The sequence below is a fragment of the Myotis yumanensis genome, unplaced genomic scaffold, assembly GCF_028538775.1.
Source record: "Myotis yumanensis isolate MYYU_CA2020_CCGP unplaced genomic scaffold, mMyoYum1.0.hap1 SCAF_1, whole genome shotgun sequence".
Classification (NCBI taxonomy): Eukaryota; Metazoa; Chordata; class Mammalia; order Chiroptera; family Vespertilionidae; genus Myotis; species Myotis yumanensis.
In genome coordinates this window covers 47,142,748-47,162,860 of record NW_027223752.1, presented here as the reverse complement: position 1 = coordinate 47,162,860, position 20,113 = coordinate 47,142,748, and the positions used below count along the sequence as shown (strand labels likewise).

The following is a 20,113-nucleotide window of genomic DNA, read 5'->3' as shown; positions in this document are numbered from 1 at the left end:
TCTAATCTTTATTATCTCCTTCCTTCTGCTCACTCTGGGGTTTTCTTGTTGCTCTCTTTCTAATTCTTTGAGTTGTAGAGTTAGATGATTAACTACCATTTTTTCTTGTTTTTTGAGATAGGCCTGTAGAGCTATAAACTTCCCTCTCAGGACTGCTTTCATTGTGTCCCAGAGGTTTTGGATTGTTGTGTTTTCATTGTCATTAGTGTCCAGGATGTTTTTAATTTCTTCTTTGATGTCATCGGTAACCCAATCAATATTTAATAACATGCTATTCAGCTTCCAAGTGTTTGAGTATTTTGGGTTGTTTTTATTGTAGTTTATTTCTAACATTATGCCATCGTGGTCTGAGAAGATGCTTTTTATGATCTCAATCTTCTTGAATTTGTGGAGACTGCAACAGCAATTTGAAGATGTGTCTCAAAAGATAGACTGGGGTGGAATTACATCATTTGAGGCACCTTAAAAGAAGAAAAAAACCTGCATCCATTTTAGGGTGTAATGAAGACAGAGCTATATCCTGGCATACCAGTACGTTCTTGGGTCTGATTTTTATGCGTACGTACAACTGCTTCTTCTCAGAGCTGTCAGGGTGTCTGCCTGGAGTAGGTTCCTTTCTTTTTCCTTTTTTTTTTTTTCTTTAGAGCCTAACAACACAGTCTGGTGGCCTTTATTGGGACTATCTAAGAGTCCCCCTTCACTTCCTCCTGGTTCTTAGCCCCAATCTGGTTTGGTGAGGCTGCTGGATAGCAGGGTTTTAGCAGTTGTCGGTCTGGGGAGATCCTTGCTGTTGTTGGCAGAAGTAAATTCCCTCACTTGCCCGTAAATTTCATCTCCTTAATCAAGGACATGCTCCAACAGTTCACCCTACCACCTGCCCATCCTGAATAATTTTGGCTCTCATTTCATCATTCCCAACAGCAGACAAACATGATGTTAATTCTCCCTCTTAAATAAAATGTACATTTTTTTTCCTGGAATCTCCCACTTTCTCTCCCAGCAACTGCCTCATTTGTCTGTTCTGCTGTATAGCATGACTTCCTGAAAAAGTTGTCTGTATTCGCTGTCTCTAAATTCTCCTTTCCCTTTCTTTTAAAAAATTATTTTTACTCTGGAAATAATATCAAAGTTACAGGAGAGTTTCAAATATAGTGGAAAGAATTTTCCCCCCTAAACCATTTGAGAATAAGTTGCCAACAGATGCCCTATCCCTCTAAATACTTTAGTGTGTATTTTCTACAGGTAAGAATGTCCTTCTATAATCAAAGTGCAATAATAAAATCAGAATTAGGAAATTAACATTGATACATTACTACCTTCTAAAATTCAGACCCCATGTAAGTGTTACAAATCACCCCAGCAATGTCCCTTTTAGCAAAAGGACCCAGTTCAGAGTCATGTGTTACATCTAGTTGTTAGATGTCCTTGACTTTGTGACCTTGACCCTTTTGAAGATTACAGGCCATTTATTTTGTAGATTGTAACTCAATTTGGGTTTGTCTGATATTTCTTTATAATTAAATTTTGGTAACAAAACTGTGGCATTCGTATATCAGAATTGATGGGACATTTGTCTCATTAAATTCTGTCAGTGGAGTATGATTTCAAATTGTCACTTATTAGTAATGTTAACTTTGATTACTTGATTAAGGTGGTGTTTTCCAGGTTTCTTCATGTAAAGTTATTCTTTTCCATTTATATTAATAAATATTTGGAGTTTGGGAGAGGGAATTTGAGACTATTACTATCCTGTTCCTCATCAGACATTCTAATTTTTAAAATTGTATTTCATTATATTGATAGGGATCATGGTTTCCTCTTTTATTCAGTGGTCTATAACCTACTATCATCATTTATTTTGATGTTGAAAGCTCGCTTCTGTGTCCTTTTGACATGCCCCCATCATTCTTGGAGTGCTTCCTTAATTTTTGTCACAAAAGGATGTCCTAGGATCCTCTGGTTATTTCCCTGCCCCAGCCCTAAAGTCATCCGTTTCTCCAAAGAGCACAAGGTCCTTTGAGAATGGCCTTTAGAAATCATGTTGTGGATGTCAGGTGTGCTCATCGCTGAAGTATTGTTGCTCCTACTTCATCTTAGTGGACAGAGCTGGAGAATACACACACACACACACACACACGCACAATTTTGTATCTATATTTATTTATTTTACTCTATATATGTGTATATGTAACCATGACTTCACACTAACACCAGGTCCTGTCCTACATCACAGGATTAGTTCCAGCTTTCTGCTTTCCGTATTTGTAACTACCGACACTTATTTGGTCAACTCCCCTGCAGGGAACCATTCTCCCGCTCCACAACCTCTACTCCCACTCAGGCTCCTATGCTCCTCCCCGGATGCCCCCCTGCACATATGCTCTCCTCGCCCTGCTGGAGCTCTGACATCTACCCTGGCCCCTGACCTAGTGTGGAAACCTACCTCGCTTGGTCCACCCAATGCCTTTCAGATTGCATTGAGTTTTTTAGGAAGAAGGAGGAGGAAACCCCATTTGCTCCTAACCCATTTCAGTGAGGACTTTCCTCCCATCATTGTACTGAAGTTTCTCTCATCAATATCGCCAATGACTCCAGATTTCTAAATCTAATGGTCAATTCTCAGTTTTTATCTCACTTGACCTGTTGGCAGCATTTGATATGGTCAACGTCTCTTTATTCTTTGAAGCACTTTCTTCACATGGCTCTCAGTACTCTCTACTCTCACAGGCTCTCCTAAATTTCCTTTGCGGATTCCCCTTCGGCTCCTCAGCTTCTTCCATTGAAGTGTTCCAGGGCTTGGTCCTTGTCTTTCTCTTTTTTATCTAAATTTACTCTCTTAATTATCTTGGTCATTCCCAAGGCTTTATGTATCTTCTATATGGCCTCAATTCCAAAATTTATAGCTCTAGTCTTGCTCTCTCACAAACTGTAACATTGTATATCTCACTGATTGATAGATATTTCCATGTCAACCTATCCAAAACTGATCTTCCCTACAAAAACCTCTCCCTGCAGCCTTAAACAATGGAAACAATGCCAACTTCATCTTTTCATTTGCTCAGTCTGAACACTGAAAATTATTCTTCATTTTTCTTTTAGATTTACACTGTACCTCTAATCCCTCAAGAAATCCTGGTGATTCTACATTGAAATGCTGTTAATTCAGAATTATACAACTTCTTACCACCTCTGCTGCTATTACAGTATTCTGAACCACTGTCACCAACCTCTCACTTGGATCAGCAATAGCATCCAGGGTCATCTCCGCTTCTACCCTTGACTTCCATAGAGCCCTGTTCTCAACACAGCATTCAGAGTGCTCCTATACAATATGTCAGTGGCTCCCCATTTCTTACTGTAACTTTCATTCTGTATGTTTTTACCTAAAGATTGATTACCTTCTCAACGGATTACCTTCTCAATTAAGTAACCTGCTCCTCACCATCATCCCCAAATACACTCTCAATCCCTTTTACCCTACTTCACTTTTCATTTTCTTATAAAACTTAGTACCTTCTAACATTATCTATAGCAATTTATCATGTTTTATTTTCTGTTCTCTTCATTTTCCCACTCAGGTACTGTGTAAGCAATTTGATTATGCTGTGCTTAGGAGTAGTTTGATTCATGGTTCTTCATTTAGGGGTTGTTGAGTTACTTGAGACTATGGGTTTGCAGATTTCATCAAATTTGAAATTTGGAAAATTTACCACCATTATATCTCCAAATATTTCTTTCCTCCTCTCTACCCACCATGTGTCTTCTCTCCTTCAGAGACTTCAACTACACGTATTTTGGGGTCCCTTGATGTTGTCTCCTTGCTCAGTGTGTGCTGTTTCTTTCTTTTCAATCTGTTTTTGCTCTGCTTCATTTTGGAGAGTTCCTTTGGTCGCCTTCAAGTTTACTAATCTTTTCTTGTGCAGTATCTGATCTATTGCTAATTTCATGTAGTGTATTTTTCATCTCCAGAGATTTGATTTGTGTCTTTTTAGTATCTTCCATGTCCCTTTTACCATGTTTTCTTTCTTCTATCTTTTTTATTACGTGGACACTGTTTACAATAACTATTTTAACATTATTCTTAACTACAACATCAATTCTGGATTTTTTTCTTTGCATTAAATTTTCTCCTCATTATGGGAGAGATTTTTCTTCTACTTATTTCATGCCTGATCTTTTTTCTTTTTTCCCTAGACATTGTGAGTTTTCTCTTGTGGCATGCTGACGTTTTTTATATTCCTTTAAATATTCTGTTCCCTTAAATATTTTAATTTTGTTCTGGGGTGCAGTTACGTTACTTGGAAACATTTTGATCTAGTCAAGGCTTACTTTTAAACTTTGATAGGTGAGTCCTCAGCAGCCTTTAACCTATGCCCATTTGGCACCACTACTGAAGCAATACCCTTCTTGGGACTCTATCCATCCTCCCATTCATTGTGAGGTTTTTCTACTCTGACCAATGGACACAAAAAACTAAGTGGGCCTTTGTGCTCATCAGGGATTGTTTCACTTGATCCTTCTGAAATTCTTTGCACAGCTTCCAGAAGTTTTCTCCCACATGTTTGCTTATCAGCGTTCAGCTAAAGACTCAAAGGAATCCTCTGAAGGCCTCCGGAGCATGAGTGCTCTCCACCCACCCCCACCCCCACCACTACCACCCCATCGCCACCACACACACCAGATCTTTCTTCCCTGTTACTTTCACCTCAGCTCAGGGACATTTCTGAACTCTCTTTGGTACTGCCTACCTGTGCTGCGGCCTGGGAACCCTTTCAGGCAGTTAGCTAGGGCAATCATAGGGCTTGTCTTGTGTTCATCCTCTCAGGGATTACTGTCTTGTGCTGCCTCTTATATAACATTTAAAAACCATTTGTTCATATATTTTGTCATATCTTTACATTTAAGCAGGAAGGTTGAATTGGTCTCTGTGACTCTATCAGAATCAGAATTGGAAGTCTGCAATACTGCATAAGTTCCCCAAAGACAGGAATCTTTGTGAATTTCATTCCCTAATCCCAAGCCCCCAGAACTGTGTCTGGCATATTAGGTACTCAGTAAATATTATTTGAATGAAACATTTGTTGAATAAGATTACGTTTGAGAACTCTTTCAGCAATTATTTGAGTGTCGACTACATGCCAGGCACCAATTACACAGTGGTGAATAAGGCAGACAGTTCCTGCCTTCATAGAGCATCGTGCTTAAAGGGAAAGACATATATCAAAAAGAAAATAAACAAGCATGATTATAATTATATACTATGGTAAGTGATGTTCTATGAAGGAAAAGAATGGGGTGCTTTGAGAGAGAATAATGAGGAAAGTCATTCTTGGGTGAAGTGTTCAGTAAAGACTCTACAAAGAGGCAATATTTCAGCTGGCCCCTGCAGGAGGAGAAAGAGCCAGCCTGTTGAGGCGATGGGAAGAATGTTTCAGGGAATTGTATGTGTGGAGCTGAGGCAGAGAAGAACTTGGAGATCGTGTGAAATTAGAGGAGACCTGTGCGAGGAGGGAAGAATGCCACACATGGAATTGGAGCAGTGGGTAGGCCCAAAGCAGGCGGGACCCACAGGTTGTGTTATGATGTTCTAGTTTTCTACAAAGTACAATTGGAAACTATTGAAAGTTTTAAATAGGGAATGATAGGAGCCAATTTATATATTTTAAATGTCTTTCTAGCTGCATATGAAGAATACTATTCCTGGCACAGTTAAAATTCTTAAACATTTTTGTGCCCTAAACCTGTTGGGTTGCCTGTTGGAGAATATGGTCCCCTTCTCAGATTAATGTTTTCAAATTACAAATGAAACTAATTATATTGAAATATGGTTCATCAGAATAATTTTTAGAAAAATATGTTGTAGGGATTAAATGAGATACTATAGGTAAAGTGGTTCTCACAGTTCTGACACATAACAAGGGCAGATAAATATTAGCCATTATTCTAATTACTGCTAGAATTTTGACATTGTTTTGGACTATCACCCACAGGAGATTGCAATCTAGTTGAGGAAACAAGATAAAACACAAAATATATTTTGAGAAGGAAATCATTCAAATGTTCAAATAAAGAGATGAGCAATTCTAAGCTACTAATCTTGCCCAGAATGGCACTTTGTTTCATAACAAGATTTTGAGAATTTCTGCCACATATTTGTGTGTGAGAATTGCAAACAAGTAATGATGGTGCTGGGTCTCTTCTTAACAAATGAGTTTTAGATATTACTTGCATGACCTTGACCATGAGCATCTCCTTCAATTTTGTCCAGTTTCTGCTGCTTCTAGCTAAGCTCCTGTTTGGTGTAATAATGACTATGGCTCAGACAGTAAAAGGCACACAGAAAAAGTAATCAAGATTCTGAAAGTCTGTTCTTTGCTTTCATTTAGAGGAGCTAAGACAAGAACAGCATGTTTCCTTTCATTCTGTCATAGTAGCATTTCATAAAGATGCGCAAAGAATTTTAATCAACCTTTAGAACTAGCCCTGCAGTTGAGTAGTGTGTTTGTGGATGGCAAACAATAAGGGTCCAAGTTCTTTTTCTGCTGTGCACTTTGCTATATGACATTGAATAACCCATGCAATGTGCTGAGCTTCAATTTTTCATTTATAAAAGGAGGATAACAGTTTCTACCTCAGGTTATTGTGTAGATCAAAAGAGAAAACTTAAGTCAATATCTGGCACAAAATAGAAGCACAATAAAAATATTTTATAAGCAATGTAATGCCTATTAAAAAGTGATGTTTAAGCCAAAAACTATAACAAGAGACAAAGAGGGTCATTATATAATGATAAAGGGGTCAATTCATCAAGAGGCTATAACAATCATAAATATGTATGGGCCTAATACTGAAGCACCTAAATATATTAAGCAAATATTAATAGACCTCAAGGGAGAAATAGACACCAATACAATAATAGTGGGACTTCAATACCCCACTTTTAACTATGGATAGATCTTCCAGACAGAAAATTAGAGCAAATGTTGGACTCGACCTTCATATTTGACCAAATGTATACAGAACATTTAATCCAACAGCAGCAGAACGGACATTCTTCTCAAATGCACAGGGAACATTTTCCAGGATAAGTTCAATAACAGGTGACAAAACCAAGTCTTAGCAAATGTAAGAAGATTGAAATCATACCAAGAATCTTTTCCAACCGTAATGGTATGAAACTAGAAATCAATAACAGGAGGAAAAACTGAAAAATTCACAACTATGTGGAAATTAAACAACACACTCCTAACAACCAGCCAATGCACCAAGAAGAAATAAAAAGGGAAATTAAAAAATATCTTGAAACAAACCAAAAAATGGAAACACAACATACCAAAACTAATGGGATGCAGCAAAACAGTTCTAAGAGGAAAGTTTACTGATAAATGCCTACATTAGGGGAAAAAAGAACTAAAATAACCTAACTTTACCTAGCCCTGGCCAGGGTGGCTCAGTTGGTTGGAGCATCGTCCTGTACACCAAAAGTTCGCAGGTTCGAGTCTCAGGGAACATAACTAGGTTGCAGGTTCATTTTTCTCTCTCTCTTAAAAAAAATTGATAAAGACATATCCTCAAGTAAGGATTAAGAAAAAACACAGATTACACACAAAATTAGCAAAAAGGAAGGAAAAAACAAAGATTAGAGCAGAAATAAGTGAAATGGAATCCAGAAAAACAATAGAAAAAAGATCAGTGAAACTAAGAGCTGTTTTTTTTTTTGAAAAGATAAACAAAATTGACAAACCTTTAGCCAGACAAATAAATAAGAGGAAAGACTCAAATGAGTAAAATCTGAAACGAAAGAAGAGACAACTGATTCCACACAAATACCATGTACAAAGAATCGTAAGAGAATACTATAAAAAATCAAATGCCAATAAGTTGGATAACTCACTCTCAGGGCTGTACAAATGCAGAGTTGAGACTTGCATGACCTTGACCCTGAGCATCTCCTTCAATGTTGTGCCCTAAGTGCCTTATTCCCCGCACCCTTGTCCTGGACCTGCTTGCTACAATCCTGTGAGGTCAAGATCACCAACTCTCTTCTCTGCAGATGAGAAACCGAGGCTTATGGAGGTTGAGTATCTTGCTTCACTTTCACTTGAGCTGGTAAGTGGTGGAGTTAGGATTTGAACCTGAATTCTTGAGGGGAGTTGGACATCAAAGCCTGGGCCTTGACTGGCTGCACCTGCATCAATGCCTCCTCTGAAGTTTCACTTGTTGTCTTCCTTTCCAGGTATCCAAGGCAGCTGCAGACTTGATGGCCTACTGTGAAGCTCATGCCAAGGAAGACCCCCTCCTGACTCCTGTTCCGGCTTCAGAGAACCCATTCAGGGAGAAGAAGTTTTTCTGTGCCATCCTTTAAGTCTCCATGAGGAACCTGACGAGCCTCGGGGCTCCTGGGACACTGATGTAGAGTTTTTAGCAAAGTGGGCACCTTTCTAGTCCACAGCATTTAAATAGAGGGAGGAGAACCACCCTGGAAACTCCAGGCTATGCATGTTTAAAGAACTGGTCCCCTTTTTGACAATGAAAGCCAATCCACACCCTGAGTTAAGAGCTCTGATGTCTGCAGAACTGCCTGGAGGAGGGGACTGTGTAAATTTAAAATCCGAGTCATTTCTTTCCTGCTGTCCCTCCCAAAATGTTCTATTTCTGCTTCATATTTTAAAAAATAAAAAAAAAAAAAATCAAACAGACAGCTGAACTGAGCGAAGATACGTATGACCTTCTTGGAATGAATATGGCCTTTAGATACCCTTTGATCAGCTGAGTTGTCCGGTGTAACCGAGGTTCGGTTTAATGGCGTTGATGTCTAGTCTGTGTGCCTTCCGTTTCCTTTTCTCTTTCTCCCTGACCCTCCTTCTCAGCCCTCCCATTAGAGTAGGACAGAGGTAAGGCTGGACTTGTCTGTGAGACTGAACTCCAAGAATGTATAGGGAGATATTCCCCGTGGTTTATCCTCATGGCGATAACAAAAACAAGGCCGGTTGTCTGTGTTCTCTTATCACTATTCCTAACATTTGTACATGATAGCTTTGATTCTGCAAGTTAAAGTAAATCATGTGTTGTGACTGGTGCTTTCATATATTTGTGACAATTTTTGAGTAATATTGCATGAAAATGTCCGTTCAGAAGTTAACATCCATTCAGAAGTTTTGTTGTTTTTCTCTAACGTTTGGAAAAGGAATGAGTGAGAAAAGAAGCTGGGAAGGAAAAAAACTCAGTATCTTGAAAATTGAGATTACTTTAGCACCTTAGCCATGCCCAAAACACCTCCTAGCTTTCCTCTCAGTGTAAACGCCTCTCCAACACAATTTCCAGAATCCAAAGCATTTGGGTTTTATCTGGGATCCAAGGCATCCCAGATAAAACCCAAAGCAGGAGAGGTAAGAATCCAACATGGTTGGGAGGTGCGTTTGCCATAGAGTAAGAGTAAATTCCTTCTTTCCCTAAATCTCAGAAATTCTAGATTAAAAGAACTCCTTCTGTGCTCTTCAGAAAAACCTGCCCCCCTCTTTTTTTCAAGTATCAGGAGAAATGAACCCATGGCACCAGAGAAAACCCATTCTCAGGATCCCTGATGTTTGCCCTCCTGGGAGAAGGGGCAGGTGTGGCCTCAGCAGCCACCTCCACCAGTGAGGGCCTGGCTTCTTTTTCCACTGAGATGGTCTTTGGGTGCCACTCGCCTATTTTTTTTCTTCACTAGGAATCTTTTCTTTGTTTTTGTTCTCCATCTTGTTTGTTAGAGTCTCTCAGTCTTGATTTACAACTTCCTTGCAGCTAGAGCCCTCTCGTCCCAAGAGGCGGCGTTGAACATGACTTTTCATGGCAGCTCTGGCCTCCATCGGTAATGGGAGGCCCTGGAAGCCTTTATCACTTTTTTTCTGTGCCATCTCCAGACTAAAGAGAGCCTCTCTTACATCTTCTTGCTTGCTTCAGAATCCCAAAAGACCATTTCCAAATTAACTGTATTCTGCTCTCTTTCCTTACCCCCATTAAAAAACAAAGAAGGGTGGAGAGGAAGGAAAAGAGAAGATAAAAAGACTTACTACGCCAAGGACAGATTCTGAAACAGACTTGGTAAATATTTCCCTTAGTTCCTTTTTATGGGCACGCTGGTAAAAGCATAAGTGCATCCAATTAAAGCTCACACCTGCGGTGGGCAAAGAGAAAACAGAAATATTTGTGAAAGGAATGAATGCACTTCTGTAACCAGATCCTTCTGTTCTGTTCAAGCTTTGGGATTTTGTTATGGTCAGTAGGACACAGATGAAGATTTAGAGGAGAAAAACCCTGGCGGAGTATGTATTCAACTACATTGTTGTGCCATTAGCTGAGTAATACTGTGGAATCAGCGAAAACCATATCCATTTGTAATATGAATCAAAATATGAACTGAATATGTAGTCACATAAAAACAAGTGTGAATAAGCACTCTTTGCTGGTGATGGCATCCTTATGAGACCCTGATGGTTTTCATAATCCACACCATTTATTTTTCTCAGAAGGACTCTTGATATTTTCTTGTAAATCTAGATCTTTGGAGCAATGAAAATGGAATGAAAACTCTAGGAAGCACCACAGCACAGCTCTGGGAATTCAAAGTAAAGGAAGTTCCAAACTTCGTGTGACCTTGGTTCCGAAAGGAGAGAGAAGGCAGCAAATACACAGCCCATCTAAGTTTAAGGAAAGCGTGTTGGCTTTTTCATAATGGCACGTCCCACAGCATGGAATTATAATACCAGAGTTTTTATATGAGTTTTGGCTTATTGATAGTTTTACTTATTAAGGGGGCGAGCTTTTTTTTATTACTTATGCCTCTGAAGAGCTTTAATTCTTTTGGAAATTCAACAATCATTTTCACCAGCATAATTTTATCTGAAGGGGAAACTTAGTTTAATTATTAAAGGTCCTAATTTCTGTGTCTAATGTATTGGATAGTAATGAAATCTGCCATAGAATTAGTTAGCCAGTAACAATAACCCTCATATTTAGTAAAAAAAAAAAAAAATTGCATCATTCTCAATATTAACTCCAGTTTCATTTCTTTCCATTTTAAACCAAATACTATTTTATTTAAATCAGAGGTTGTAAATAAGTAGTTTGATCTGAGGCTAATTTGCTAACAATATTTGAAAGCGAGTGCTTACCAAGGAAAAATTTTAAACCATTTCTTCATACACTCATTCACAAATAGAATTTTGAGAAATCAGCATGCTGTCTTAAGGAATATTTGTACTCTCTCTTTTAAAAAATATTTGCTTCTAGCTGCTCCTGGCAATGGTGAATTGTTACATTGTGAATATACATCAATGTTTTCCCAGCCTAAAAATTGTTCACACTTTGCCTACATAAGATCCATGGAGTGTGTCTTTCAATGAGAGGGAAAATACAGAAATGTTAAAGCAGGGAAACCTGAATGCGATGTGTACATTTTCATCCAACATGGACCATTTATTTGTTTTAATAAATGGAATTTTCAGACTCAATTCATATGCAGTCAATTTTATTGCAAAGTCCTGTGAACCACCTCGCCCATCGGTTAATTTGAGAAGGATAATGACACATAAAGTGAATGTGGAAATGAGAATTCATTGATTTTCTTTAGGGTTTTGTTAGTAGAGGTGCCCTAAGGAACAAAAAACACACATGAGGCTCTTTACAAGCCTTTCTCCCTGTACATCTCAGGTACAGGGCATGGGCGCAGAGGAAGGGGATGGGCATGCATCAGGGCTCTGATAGGCTAGACCTGTGGTTGGCAAACCGAGGCTCGAAAGCCACATGTGGCTCTTTGGCCCCTTCAGTGTGGCTCTTCCACAAAATACCACGTGCGGGCGCACACGTACAGTGCGATTGAAACTTCGTGGCACATGCGCAGAAGTCGGTATTTTGTGGGAGAGCTGGTATTTTGTGAAAGAGCCACACTGAAGGGGCCAAAGAGCCACATGTGGCTCACGAGCCGCAGTTTGCCGACCACTGGGCTAGACCAGTAGTTCTCAACCTTCTGGCCCTTTAAGTACAGTTCCTCATGTTGTGACCCAACCATAAAATTATTTTCGTTGCTACTTCATAACTGTAATGTTGCTACTGTTATGAATCGTAATGTAAATATCTGATATGCAGGATGGTCTTAGGTGACCCCTGTGAAAGAGTGGTTCGACCGCCAAAGGGGTCACAACCCACAGGTTGAGAACCGCTGGGCTAGACCACAAAGACAGATGAGCTGCATTCCTACTCTAACATGCTATCGGTATGCCACATGGGGATTTTTCTTAAAAAAAAAAAAAGCCCTGGCCAGTGTGGCTCAGTTGGTTGAGCATTGTCCCATGCAGTTTGATTCCCCAGTCAGGACACATGCCTGGGTTGTGGGCTCGATTCCCAGTAGGGGGCATGCAGGAGGCAGCCAATGGATGTTTCTCTCTCACATCCATGTTTCCCTCTCTTCCTCCCTCTCCCTTCCTCTTCCTTCCTCTCTCTCTCAAATCAATAAAAACATATAAAAAGACCAGAAAGTGCTGTTCTCCATTAGCTATTTATGACTGACCCTGGAACAATACAGGGGTTAGACGTGCTGACCACCCCCCACCCCATGCAGTCAAAATCTACATATAACTTTGCATTCCCCCAAAACTTAACTACTAATAGCCTACTGTTGACTAGAAGTCTTATCAATAACATAAACAATCAACTAACACATATTTTGTATGTTATATGTATTATATACTGTATTCTTACAATAAAGTAAGCGGGGGCGGGGGGAGGGTGGGAGGGGGTGGAAGGAATGTTATTTTTTTTTATGTGCCTCAGGCATGAAACAGCTCGGGCCACTGACACAGGCATCAAGCTAGGATGAACTAAGGACTGTACATCTGCTTTGCCCCTGACTGATATAAGAGCAACACCACCAATCAGGTGTCTCCTCGCCCATTGCCAGGGGGTGGGAGGAATGTTATTAAGCAAACCATAAGGAACAGAAAATACTGTAATACTGCACATATTTATTGGGGGAAAAAACCCACGTAGATCTTTGCAGTTGAAACCCATGTTGTTCAAGGGTGAACTGTACTAGGTAGCTTTTCATAACACCCAAGGAAAGACACAGCCAATTTGAATATGCTTGCTCTAACTCCTACAGCGCGAGAAGTGGCGCCTGGGAGCGAACATGTAACCACAGAGGAGAATGTAGGCAGCTCCTGGACATGCGATGCTGAGGAGGAAGCTGGTGGGTTTCTCTCTGCTCCTGTTCGGTTGAGCCCCGTGGGAGGATGGCCTTCAGCTCTGGTTCTTTAATAAGCTTTAGATCGCATTTTAGCGCTCACAATGACGTGGGAATTGGAGCTGGGTCAGCTCCAATCCACAAATTGCAAATAAGTTGCCAAGGGAAATCCCTTTCCCTTCGGTTCTGCCCCAAATCTACATTTCTTCTATTTAGAACCAGGAGACTCAGGCAGAGTTTATTTTTAATGAAGGGGGTCACGGGCTCCCAGGCCTTTCCTCGGTAAGAATGCCTCCTGTTTCTCTGTGTCCATGAGAGAAGCCGGAGGGGGGCATGCATTTCCCTCTGAGGGGACAGAAAGATCGTGCCTCGTGACTTCAGTCCCTACCAGACACAAGCAAACGAGAGCTAGACAGTCAGAGTCACACCCCAGTTCCCTTGTGACCTGAGGCATGTCCTTTAACCTCCTCATGCTATAAAATGGGGATAAGAATATCAGATTCACTTCCCTTAAAACCAAATGGGAGAGCAAGTAAAGGGCCTCATGAAGGAAGAGATGATGAAGAATCAGTACACACTGCTTGTATAGCTTTCAAAGAGGGACAGATAGATAGTGCCTTCTCACCTCTTGACTCACCTTTTTTTTTTTTTTTTTTTTTTACCTCCATGGCCCCTGATTGAGACCCTCAAAGCCTCATGTCTGAGTTCCAGCCACAACCGGCTGGTGTGACCTCTCTGACTCTAATCCCCTCCACTCTAAGCCACCCCACTTACCACTGTATACATTAATCAGGACCCTGTTGGTGGCAAGTGGCAGGAAACTAACTAAAACTGGCTAACGACTGACGAGCTCTGAAATAGGTGTGACTTCAGACTCAGCTGGATCCAGGTGCTCAGGTGATGTCCTCAGGTGTCTCTCTCAGCCCTTGGCTCTGCTTTCCTCTGTGCTGGTTTAATTCTCAGACACACTCTTTCCCTCTCAGCATCAGGATAGAGTCAGCAGCCTCAGGCCGACATCTCACTGATGTAACAATCAAAGAAGAAAGATAACAGCTCCGGCAAAAGTCCCGGACTGTATCTGTGACTGTGAAACGCTCCCTAAGACGCATGCCCATCTATCCCTGGACCTAGGCATTGAAGTAAGGTCACTGTGCCACACCAGCCCACTGGTGGTTCTCAGGAAATTGAACTGCTCCTATTGGAGGAGGAGAGATCAAAGGTTAAAGGCAAAAACAAGTGGTGCCAAACACATCTGGCCAGACCCGCTGATGTAAACTCAGGTTTCACTACGCTCAGAAGCACAGAGGGTCTGGCTCATAGTGCTCTTATCACCCCATAACATGGGTCCGCCCTCAAACACCTGGCTGTCGAGGCCCACCCTGCTCATCCTACCTTGTTTTCTAAACTCTCTTCTGATTCATCTTGCCTCCTGTTAGTATAACATTTATAATCCTTCCTCCATGCCTTTGCTTGTGATGTTACCCCACTGGAATGCCGTTGCTCAACTCCTTGCATAGATAAATCTTGCCCTTTTCTCAAGGCCTAGTCTGAATTCCATGTAGTCTCTCAATGACTTCAGGGAATATGATCTCTTTCCTCTCTTAACTCCTGTTTCCCTTGTTATCAGCCTCAGTTTAGTATTTGACGGTGTTTGAGGTCCCTGACTTCGTGGAGCAGTAGACAAGTAAATTGTCAATTACCAGCGAGAAGCTCGCTGGAGGACACAGGTGCATTGCCAACCGGAGAAGGTGCTGTTGAAGTTAATGGCTCATTCTATGAGAACCTTGTCTCTCACTATGATCTTCTAGGGAGTGGAGAACATCAGTTGGACAGGCCTCTCTTTCATCTTCCTTGGTGGCCAGCATAGCACTTGGGGTCACAGTAAGTACTCAGCAATGATTGCTCATGAATCGTGAGCACAGGACAAATGCCTGCAGAGAAATGGGACAAGGCAGAGGCGTAACTAGTAAAAGCTGAACTTGTGAGCTTGCAAGGCCAGCCCTCCCCCGCACAACAGTTAGCAGTCACTCTGTGCACAGAACAATGGGCCAAGCCTTGGGGAGCTTGAGGCCTCTCCTCCCCCAGCGGGTACCAGTTTTGTGTCCCCACAACTTTATGCTTCTCAGCCAGCAGCCCTTGGCCTCAGTGATATCACCACTCTCCAACCGAAAGTGAGACCTGGTGGGCTTAGGTCTAGATGAAATACAGCACTGGCCACATTGCCTTAATCTTAGCCCAGGAAAAGGGTCCTCTCCTCTCACTGTGGTGTTTCACTGGGAACGCCATCTCTAACTGTTCTCCACTGTGTCTGCATGTGGCTGTTTACATTGAGACACAAATTAATTGGAGTTGAATAAAATTAAAACTGAGTTCCTCAGCCACACTAGCCATATTTCAAGTACCCAATTAGCCCATGCACCTAGTGGCTACGATATGAGACAGCGATAGACTACTTTCATCATTGCAGGAAATTCTATTGGACCGTGCTATTCCCGAGCGATGGTTATCAACCATTTTTACACCCCATATAACTGACCAAATATGACTTTTCCTTGTGACCAAATTTTAATACACACACACACACAGGGAAACTAAAAGTACTATAATGATCTATATATATAAAAGGCTAATATGCAAATTGTCCCCTTGGGAGTTTGACCAGGAGGCTGGGAGTTCAATTGCTTGCTATGACATGCGCTGACCACCAGGGGGCAGTGTGGAATGAAGGAAGGCCCTGGCCAGCAGCCAGAAGGCACCAATCAGCCTTGATTGCCAGCCAGGCCGAGGGACCCTGCCCATGCACAAATTTCGTGCACCAGGCCTTTAGTCTATATAATAAAAGCCTAAGCGACCATTACAGTGGAATGACCAGAACAATCAGTTGCTATGATGCGCACTGGCCACCAGGGGGCAAACACTCAATGCAGGAGCTGCCCCCAGGTGGTCAGTGCAGTCCCACAGGGGGAGCGCTGCTCAGCCAGAAGCTGGGCTCACTGCTGGCAAGCACAGCGGTGGTGGCGGGAGCCTCTCCCACCTCCACAGCAGCACTAAGGAGCAGCGAGCAGGTGGGTGGTAAGGAGTGAGGGGTCCCAGACTGTGAGAGGGTGCAGGCTGGGCTGAGGGATCCCCACACCCCACCCCCATGCACAAATTTCATGCACCGGGCCTCTAGTCTATAATAATCACAACAAAGGGGCAGAGGTCATGGTCAATCATACAGGCTGTGGCATGGAAGAGACAGGCTGTGGGTTATGTATCATTCCAAAAATGTTCCCCTGCCTCTCATTCAAGAAGGTGCAATGATAATAATCATGATGATAATAATAATAACAGCAGTAGCAGCAACAATAAAGTGAACATTCATTAGTACTTAACCATGTGCCAGGCACAATGCTAAACCTTTTACAAATATTTCAGTGAATGCTCACAGTAACTCTATAATATGGGTATTATTTATCTCACGTAGCAGGTACTGTGTCTCATGTCACATCAGGTGACCCATTTCTAACTTCAGCCACAGCTGCATGGAGACTTCTGTACAAGCTCATTCTCCCCCCTGGGGAAATTAGTGCCCTGGGGCACTCCTCAGACAAGGAGGGACAAATGTCTCAAGCACCTACCTTGAGAGGATAATTCGGGAATATATTTTATATGGTTTTTCAGAAGGTCTCTGGAGGGATTGAGCCTCAATTATCCAGCATAGTAACCAGCCCAATAATTCACCATATTGGTCTTTCCTCTTCATCTGTATCATTTTCTTTCTTCCTACATCTCCGCCTTCTGGGATCACCCTCAACCCCAGCCCCAAGTCCTTGACTTGGGCTCTGCGTTGGGGGAGACTCAAGCTAATTCAAGCCCATTTTACAACTTAAGAATTTGATATTTAAACAGACCTTTCCCCAATTTTCCATTGATACTAAGTGGGAGATCAAGGATATGTACCTAGCTGTGTCTTAATTCTAAAGATTTAACTCTTAACTACTATCTTATAGTAAATGTGAATGCAAGCAGGGAAGAGGGAGGCTATAGGAAAAGTTTTGAAGCTGTACTTATTTATAGACTAGAGGTCTGGTGCACAAAATTGTGCACGGGTAGGGTTCCTAGGCCTGGCCAGCGATCAGAGCTGGTTGGGGCCTTCCAGCTGCTGGCCAGAGCCTTTCTTCCCTGGCTGCTGGCTGCTGGCTGCCGGCTGCCTGCCGGGGCCTTCCTTCATTCCATGCCACCCCCTGGTGGTCAGCACATGTCATAGCGAGCAATGGAACTCCCGGTCTAACTCCAAGGGGACACTTTGCATATTAGCCTTTTGTATACTAGCATATAGATAAGCAGATTGTTTGTTAAAACTTCAAACCTCTGAATAGCTTCTCTGAAATGAACAAATCAGTGAATTCCTTGTTAATATTTACCTTTTGTTCACTGTAGTCACCTGGTACCTTGCACAGAGCACATTACCTGGTATCTGGAAACAGTCCAAAGAAAATCAAGAAGAGTGATTTTAGCCCAGCTGGTGTGGCTCAGTGGTTGAGCCTCAACCTACAAACCAGGAGGTCATGGTTCGATTCCTGGTCAGGGCACATGCCTGGGTTTTGGACTCGATCCCAATAGGGGTCGTGCAGGAGGCAGCCAAGTGATGATTCTCTCTCATCATTGATGTTTCTCTCTCTCTCCCTCTCCCTTCCTCTCTGAAATCAATAACAAATATTTAGAAAGAAGGGTCATTTTAACATGGATGGTCTAGAATTATTTTTCCTTCAGGACTTTGGGAAAGGAAAGTTTCTTCCCTTTCCAACAACTGTTCCAACACCTGCTCTGTCATCTCAGAGCTCCGGGACCCTCCAGGGTCAGAGGCGGGGTCTGAATGGCAATGGGGGATTCCATTAGAGAAAAGGATCAGGAAGAATCTCGGGACAAAGGCCCTGCCAATGCAGCTTTGAGGTCTTACCCTGAGCCTCTCTGGGAATAGATAAGAATGGTGCTCATTTCCTTCCCCCACCCCCATCCCACTTCCTGTCCCCAGCACTGTGCAGTATCCCACTCCAGCCTGTCACACAGAATCCCAGCTCAGATACCACTGCACATGCATACCACACTCAGGAGGAAAAGCTTACTGTTCAGAGTGCTCGAGAAGGCAAACAGGCACTCGGAAAAAGGGTCAGAATGAGGTCATGGTTGATCACAACAAATGGCCAGAGGTCATGGTCAATCACACAGGCTGTGGCACGTCTCATCATCAGAAATGACAGCTCCCACCTGCAGCGTATCTTGATTTACTTAGCAGTTCTCAGGGTGTTTCAGGAAGTCTTAAGGGTCCCCGAGATCCTTTTTTTGGGGGGGGGAGGGGGTTCCTGTTAGATCACTATTTTTACAATTTACTATGTTATTTACCTTTTCTACTCTCATGTTCTTATGAGTGTACAGTGGAGCTTTTGGAGGTTAAATGATATTGATGTCACAACAGATGAATGCAAATGCACATATGAGAATCCGGCAGCCTTCCGGTAAGCCAGTCATTAAAAAGAACTGCAAAAATCGAAAACAGTACCACTCTTCTCACTATCTTTTTTGTTTGAGAAAATATATTTATATTTCATAAAAATATGTTAGTTATGTTAGCACGTAATGGGTTTGTTGTAGTTATTTTCAGTGAATTTAAAAATGCATATTTTTTAAAATCTTAGTTTTCATTTCTAATATGGTAAATAGCAATAGATATGTCCCACATGAACCAATATCTTAATAATTTGTGGGGATTTTCAATAATTTTAAACGTGGAAAAGGTCCTTAGATCATAAAGCTTGAGAACAGCTGCCTTAGAGACAGTTTTCTAGTTCCACCCCCTATTTTGAAGATGGGAAATAGCATAGCTATTTAGTGACAGAGCAGTAAGAGAAGATGACTCAAGAGGGCAAGACAGAAACGTTTTAGGTTGTCACCTTGGATGCTGTTCAAGTGTTTTCTAGGAAAACATTCCTGAATACAATTCCACAGATAAATAGCATGTTAAGAGAAAATTTTCCACGGAAGTAAAGTCTTGACTCTCCTACAGGTGTAAAATGAACACATGTCAATGATTTTATTTAACTCACTATTAATAAGGAAACCAGGCAGATGTCATAACTGGTTCAAATCAAAAGTCTAAAATCAGACACATTTTTACATCAGGAGCAGTGGAATGAATTTGCAAAGGGATGCAACACTGGCTTCTTTCACAAAAGGGGAGAGAAGGCATGGAACCTCCATTAGACGGAACTTAATTGCATGGCTAAAGCAAGAAATACTTCATGCCCCCGGCCAGCAAGGCTCAATGGTTGAGTGTCGACCTATGAGTCAGAGGTCACAGTTCGAGTCTCCATCAGGGGACACGCCTGGGTTGTGGGCTCCATCCCCAGTGGGGGGTGTGCAGGAGGCAGGCATCAATGATTCTTTCTCATCATTGATGTTACTATCTCTCTCTCCCTCTCCCTTCCTCTCTGGAATCAAGAAAAATATTAAATACACACACACACACACACACACACACGAACTACTCCACACTGTATCACTTACCTACAACTCACAAATTTATAAAGTCACTCAAAGGCAAGGAAAGGCTCAGAGCCCCCATGGAATCGGGATCAGGTAACTTGGAAGAGTGTGCTCTGAGCAATGCATAGCTTCCCCTTAAAGCACAGGTTTTTCTCTACAATTGAGATTCCCTTAGGTGGCAGGCACCAAGCTAAGCTAAGTGAGTCAGAAAAACAGGAACTTGGTGTGTACCTTGCTCTCAAGGATCTTACAATCCAGTCTATTACTATATGCTATAGACAGGATGTTTGTGTCCCAATAACAGTCATATGTCAAAATCCTACCCCTCAATTTGATAGTGTTTAGAGGTGGAGACTTTGGGAGTTGATT

The 20,113-nt window shown here is 41.8% G+C and overlaps 1 protein-coding gene and 1 pseudogene across 3 annotated transcripts in view; one reads left to right on the top strand and one right to left on the bottom strand.

Annotated features, from left to right (window-relative positions):
• GNG2 (G protein subunit gamma 2) overlaps nt 1-11,492 on the top strand; it is a 111,096-nt gene extending 99,604 nt beyond the window's left edge. For all 3 annotated transcript variants that reach the window (XM_070419712.1, XM_070419702.1, XM_070419694.1), the window contains one exon: nt 8,237-11,492. In XM_070419712.1, coding sequence (XP_070275813.1) covers nt 8,237-8,365 — 129 coding nt within the window. In that variant the 3' untranslated portion in view covers nt 8,366-11,492. The remainder of the gene's footprint in view (nt 1-8,236) is intronic.
• A 1,305-nt stretch (nt 11,493-12,797) lies between these two features.
• LOC139001442 (small nucleolar RNA SNORA48) lies at nt 12,798-12,942 on the bottom strand (annotated as a pseudogene).
• Between the last annotated feature and the right edge of the window lie 7,171 nt (nt 12,943-20,113).